Genomic DNA, 5818 nt, shown 5'->3' with positions numbered 1-5818 from the left:
TCAGCTACATAATTGCTCGAACAATCGAGTGTTCAATGCACTGCCTTTGATGTAGTTGACAGTTTGAACTGCCTCGTTCATTACGTCATTCAGTCCAGGTGACAGGTGTCGAACAACCAGATTTTCATGATGTAGCAGGCAATGAAAAACATTCACCTTGGGATTAACTTGCTTTACACGTGCTGTGAAGCCTTTTCGCACTCCGAGCATTGCTGGTGTGCCATCAGAACAGATGTTGAAGCAGTCGGCCCATGAAAGTTCTTCCTCTTTCAAGAATTGGTCAACCATTTGAAAAACATCTTCTCCTGTGATGGTCGTCAGCAGTGCATGACAAAAGAGAAACTCCTCTTCTAGATCCGTTGGACCTTCATACCAGCCATAAACTAACAGTTGGGCGTTATCACTTATGTCTGTTGAGTCATCTAGTTGCAGGTTAAATGTCCCTATGGCTTTGATGCGGTCTGACACATGCTGTTTGATATCAAGTGGCAGGTCCACGATTCTCCTGTGTACCGTGTCATTTGAAAGTGGGATAATTTCCAATTTCCTTGCAACGTCATCTCCACACATTGTTTTTACCATGTCAATGGCTGCAGGTTTGATGAGATCTCCAACAGTGTGGGGTGCTTTCTTGTTTGAAATTCTCCATGCAACCTTGTATGATGCCAGTGTGACTTGCTTCAAAGCTATTACTGCTGGATTGTCAGGAGTCTTGAACCTTTGTCTCTTCGGAGCAATTTCCTTCCTTTCAAAAAAAGCTCGCACTTTGTGAGTGTGTTCAGCATGCTTTGAAACCAGATGTCTTTTTAACTCATTACCTTTCAATGACTCATTTGACAGAACTTCACAGCAAACAACACACTGAGGCTTGACAATTCCATGATCAAAAATGCTTGTGAAGCCGAAGTCCAGGAAGGCATTCTTGTATAATTGCTTCACCATTCTGAAGGAAATGAAAGAAAAAAAATGTTTGTACACAGTACTCTTGAGAGCTCAAACCTCCATCAAGGCCTAATAATTCTTAGCAGAGGTATGCGCTCTACTGAGTGCTCCTTTCTCCTGATCCACTCCATAATTTATTGAGTTCTTTCCTGGCCCATGCCCAGTCTCTCAACCAAGTTTCATGACAGTCCATGCAGTACTGTAGTTGACAGAGGCGGAGGTATGCACTCTACTGAATGCCCAATTATCCGGATGCACTTCAAAATTTAATGGGTTCTTCCTTGGCCAATATTCCCTCCCTCCACATAGTTTCATATTAATCTGTTTTGTATTTTTTTTTTTTTTTGTAATCTTCCTAACAAATAAAGAAATCTGAGAAAACGTCACCTCCTTCATAGAGGCAAACAATCAGCAGGCAGCAGACGTATCAAAATGCAAACGGGCCCCTTGTTTAACATTACTGAAGAGAATACAACTGAAAAAGAGAAATACAACTGAAGAGAATATTCAGCAAATGCCTACACGTGTAACATCCAGCTTCCAACTAACTGGGACAGTGACGGGTCTGGGAGTGAGACTGGTGCCTGGCGGTGCCATGGATGTGCAGGTCGGCGAGCTTGGAGCATTTTACTCACGATGAATTTAAATTATACCAGCCGATGTGCTGTATCAATATTCTACACACACACACACACACACACACACACACACACACACACACACACACACACACACACACACACACACAGAAAGAGAGAGAGAATAAAAAAAGTAATCGGTATATTGCCTATTGTAGATATTATGAACATGCTAATAGTGTAATAAGGATAATTACAATTTCAGTTAAGTAAATAAAGTACATTGAAAGCATTAGGGCTATTCTATGTCCTTGCAACCCATTAAAGCTGCTCTCGCCACCCACTTTTGGGTCGTGACCCATAGTTTGAGAATCACTGCTCTAGTGTATGTTAGCAGAAACAACAGTATCAGATATATATATATATATATATATATATATATATATATATATATATATATATATATATATATATATATATATATATATATCAGCAGCAGCAGCCGTTTGAGTATCCACTGCAGGACCAGCCTATCCCGACCGAATTCGGGACGATACAGCCAATGTATCTCTACAAAGTGGCTTAGGCTGTCTAGTAGAGATTGTATGTAGGGTGAGAAGTGCTTGTAAGTGTAATTGTAGTGGCTTTGGATGTGTGTGTAGTCTGTGAACCAAGTGTAATCGGCCCACGCAAGCCGACTAGGTGCAAGCATACTTTACAGTAAGCGACACTGGTTCAACCACAGCACCCCTTGTGTCCGCCAATGCAGTACGTGGCCGGGTGAACACTCCCAAAGTTTATTACCCTGGCGGGGCGCGAACCCTGGTCCACCCGTGTACGAAATGCACACTGTACCACTGTACCACAGAGGCTCCATATATATATATATATATATATATATATATATATATATATATATATATATATATATATATATATATTGTTGCTGTATATGTACTTTTGTAGCAAGTAAATGTAAATATATGTAATTAGGTTGGTTTTGATTAGTTACCCTCCTGCTTCCCACCATAGAAAACGGAGCAGCTGCACCGGCCTGGCCACAGAACACCTGGCTGAGGTGAGGGGAGACCCACCTTAGGAGCACTTAGGGATGATGGGAGCAACTTTCTTGGTGATTTTCATTAGTTTCTCACCAAAAGGGAATGTTTGAGCAAAAAAAAAAAAAAAAAAAAAAGTCAAAAATAAATCGAGTTTTCAGGTGGTGGAGGGGCCTGAAAAAACCGGGAGGGTACGGGTTAAGTGACTGAATGGAGCAGCGAGTGATCTGAGTATGGATATGCTTCTGGAAGCTGGTTTGAGGTGAGCGAGGGGGGAAAGATGACAGTATTTGTGTGATATTGTGTGCTGGGTGTTGTTTTGATGTTCCTTGGTGTATGTGGATGTGTTGTCATGTAGTGCAGTGGGTGGTGTTGGTTTGTGGAGGTTGCAGTGAGAATTTGGGTGCCTCTCATGTCTGGCTGATCCTTAACTTTGAGGACTTTGGTTTCTTGGTGTAGGTGGTCTGTGGGTGTAGTATCCGTGCTGCCTGTGATTATTTCTAGGGCCTTGTTCTGTATGGTCTGTAGTGTTATAATGTGTTTTAGTGAGGTTAGGAGCCCAAGCAGGGCTTGCATAATTCATCACTGAATGTATATATTGTTTGCTAATTGTGGTGGTGGTTTCATTGTTGTGTCCAATGTTGTATGGACAAGTGACCTTAAGGCGTTCAGTCTTGGTGTTTATCTTTAATGTTTGAGATGTGTTGTTTAAAGACTTTGATGCATGGTCGTGAGGAGTGCAGATATGCTTTCCATCTGCTCTCTTCTCTAGCTTTCAGGGCTGCCTCACCGGCAATGAGCATTTTTTTTCACCCTTCTGGTGACGTATAGGTTAGCTAGTTTCTAACTTTCCACCTCTCCCTATTAGTTTGGAACAGTAGGTGTCTGTTCCTATTTACTGAGATTACCTTTGCTTATCGCCCACGGAGGGTCCCCCCCACTGATTGCTCTGGGGCGTGGATTAACACGGTCGGGCCTCCCTGGAGTGGTTTGAGAGGGCAATTTCAGCCTTAGGTGTGTGGTCCCTGGTTGTTTGTCCCTTGTTCGTTTTTCCTCCTCCTTCCCACTTCCCCCATTAGGGGGAAGTGGTCCCTATGGCGGACAACCCTACTGCCTCCCCCCCTTCAGGGGGGGAGGTGGTCCTGACGATACCCCGACAGATTCACGGACTGACCGCCCGCAGACTGAACGGCCCCAAACACATCTCTTGGACATCCCTGTAAATAATGCCCATTATGTGACCCTACATGCTCTAGGTTCTACTCCCTTGAGCAGTCTCAATCCTTTCCTCATCAAGAAAGTGATTGATTACTGTGCTGGGGAGGTGGAACAAGTAAAAAAACTTGGTAACGGAGACCTGCTCATCAAAACAGTAAACTCATCCCAGGTAAAGGACTTGATGAAACTGAGTAAATTCCATTCATATGATGTCGAGCTGAAGATCCCGCACGCCATGAATTCCTGCAAAGGGTCATCACCTGCAGGGATCTCATGGTTATGGAAGAGGACGAGATCATATGGGAACTTGCCCAGCAGGACGTAATCGGTGCCCGGTTTATCACTAGATTTTCCGAAGACGTGAGGACGAAGACTGCCACCATTGTCTTGACTTTTGGAAAAGTGTCACTCCCAGACCATGTTAAAGTTGGATACGATATTGTTAACGTCAGGCCTTATATCCCTAATCCACTTCGTTGCTTAAGGTGCCAATTGTATGGGCACGGTGATAAGACTTGTCGGGCTTCCCAGTCAGTATGTGGCAAATGCGGAACACAGGATCATGATGCTGAACGCTGCACATCGGAGATGGTACGTTGTTTTCACTGCAAGGGCACACACTCCACTTCCTCTAGGGATTGTCCCAAGTGGAAGGAGGAGAAGGAGGTCTGTGCAGTGAAAGCAATTGAGGGCATTTCCTACTACGAAGCTAGGAAAAAGGTGAAGGAGTGGCATGCAACTCCCACGCCGAGTAGGTCCTATGCTTCGGCGGTAATGTCCCGTCCCGTCATGTGCACTGTGGAAACACAGACTGACCCTGGACCTGTTCCTCTTGCCTCACACTCTACCTCTCCATCTGAGCCTCCTGTCCAATCCACCCCTCAAACTGACACCCCTGTTGCACCTTCCTACTCTCAGGTTGCTGCTGCCTCTCAGTCAGTCAAGCCTAAGCCGAAGCCTGAAAACTCTAGTAAGAATAATATGACCACCCTCACCAAGTCACGACCTCATGTTCTTCCTGCTCCTGGCCTAGCAAGGGAGAGAAAAGGGAGCTCTTCCTCGGTGGAATCTGGGACCCTAGTTATTGACGAAAACATGGAGGTTTCCGTCGCCAAGCACTGGGATAGGTCTGCTGGTAGTCGCTCACCTGCTGGCAGGCGGGAAAAAAAGCCTAAGCATACTGGCCCCCAACGTAAATCTTAAACCGCCACATTCACTATATTACAGTGGAATTGTAGAGATATTGGGAATAAATTACAAGATATAGCAATCTTGCTTTCTATACACAGGCCAGACGTTGTTTACAGGAGGCGCGCCTGGAGGATCATCCGGATCCTCCACAGTTAAAACACTACCACCCGTATAGGATATATGAAGGTCACGGAGTAGCCATATACACACACAAACCACACCCACAAACGGAAGTGATTCTAAATTCTACTCTGGAAGCAGTCGCGTGCAGAGTAAAATTTAATAACACGTACCGTACGTGTCTATTTGCTCTCTGTACTGTCCTCCACATGGCCTCATTCATAGTGATGCTTTAAATTCAATTTTTGAACATCTTCCTGGAAATAAGTTAGTGTTGGGCGATTTTAATGCCCATCACTATCAATGGGGTAGCTTGAGGATTGATGGTCGTGGGGAGCAAGTAGCCGACCTAATACTACAGTCCAACCTCTGTCTTCTGAACAATGGTAGAGCGACTCATGTAGATGGTCGTACTGGTCCTCCCCTGGTATACATCAGGATTTCTCATGGGACCCTTATGATGACTCCTTGGGAATTGATCATTTACCCATCTGTCTTTCTTATACACGTGACATCATTTCGGACTCTCCACCTCCAAAATTTAACTATAAGAAAGCAGATTGGGGATCCTTCTCAAGGATCGGCAATTTAGATATATCTGGGGAGACCATAGATGTTAAGGTCGAAAATGTAACTACTTCCATATTACACGCAGGTGAGGTTGCTATTCCCAAGACTTCTACAGTTTATGCGAAGCATAGAGCACATTGG

At 44.4% G+C, this 5818-nt stretch overlaps 1 protein-coding gene across 1 annotated transcript; it reads right to left on the bottom strand.

The window, feature by feature from the left end:
* LOC145398764 (zinc finger BED domain-containing protein 5-like) lies at positions 1-942 on the bottom strand. The gene has a single exon (XM_080271576.1). The coding sequence runs from the start codon at positions 940-942 to the stop codon at positions 1-3; it is 942 nt and encodes a 313-aa protein (XP_080127702.1).
* Between the last annotated feature and the right edge of the window lie 4876 nt (positions 943-5818).

This window comes from Coenobita brevimanus, chromosome 5 (assembly GCF_032717465.1).
Source record: "Coenobita brevimanus isolate Jiangsu-jjx chromosome 5, ASM3271746v2, whole genome shotgun sequence".
NCBI lineage: Eukaryota > Metazoa > Arthropoda > Malacostraca > Decapoda > Coenobitidae > Coenobita > Coenobita brevimanus.
Note: the sequence above shows the minus strand (reverse complement) of the source record. Positions and strands in the feature narration are given on the sequence as shown.

Coding starts and splice junctions, on each gene's coding strand:
- LOC145398764 (XM_080271576.1), bottom strand. CDS start 942: ATGGTGAAGCAATTATACAAGAATGCCTTCCTGGACTTCGGCTTCACA.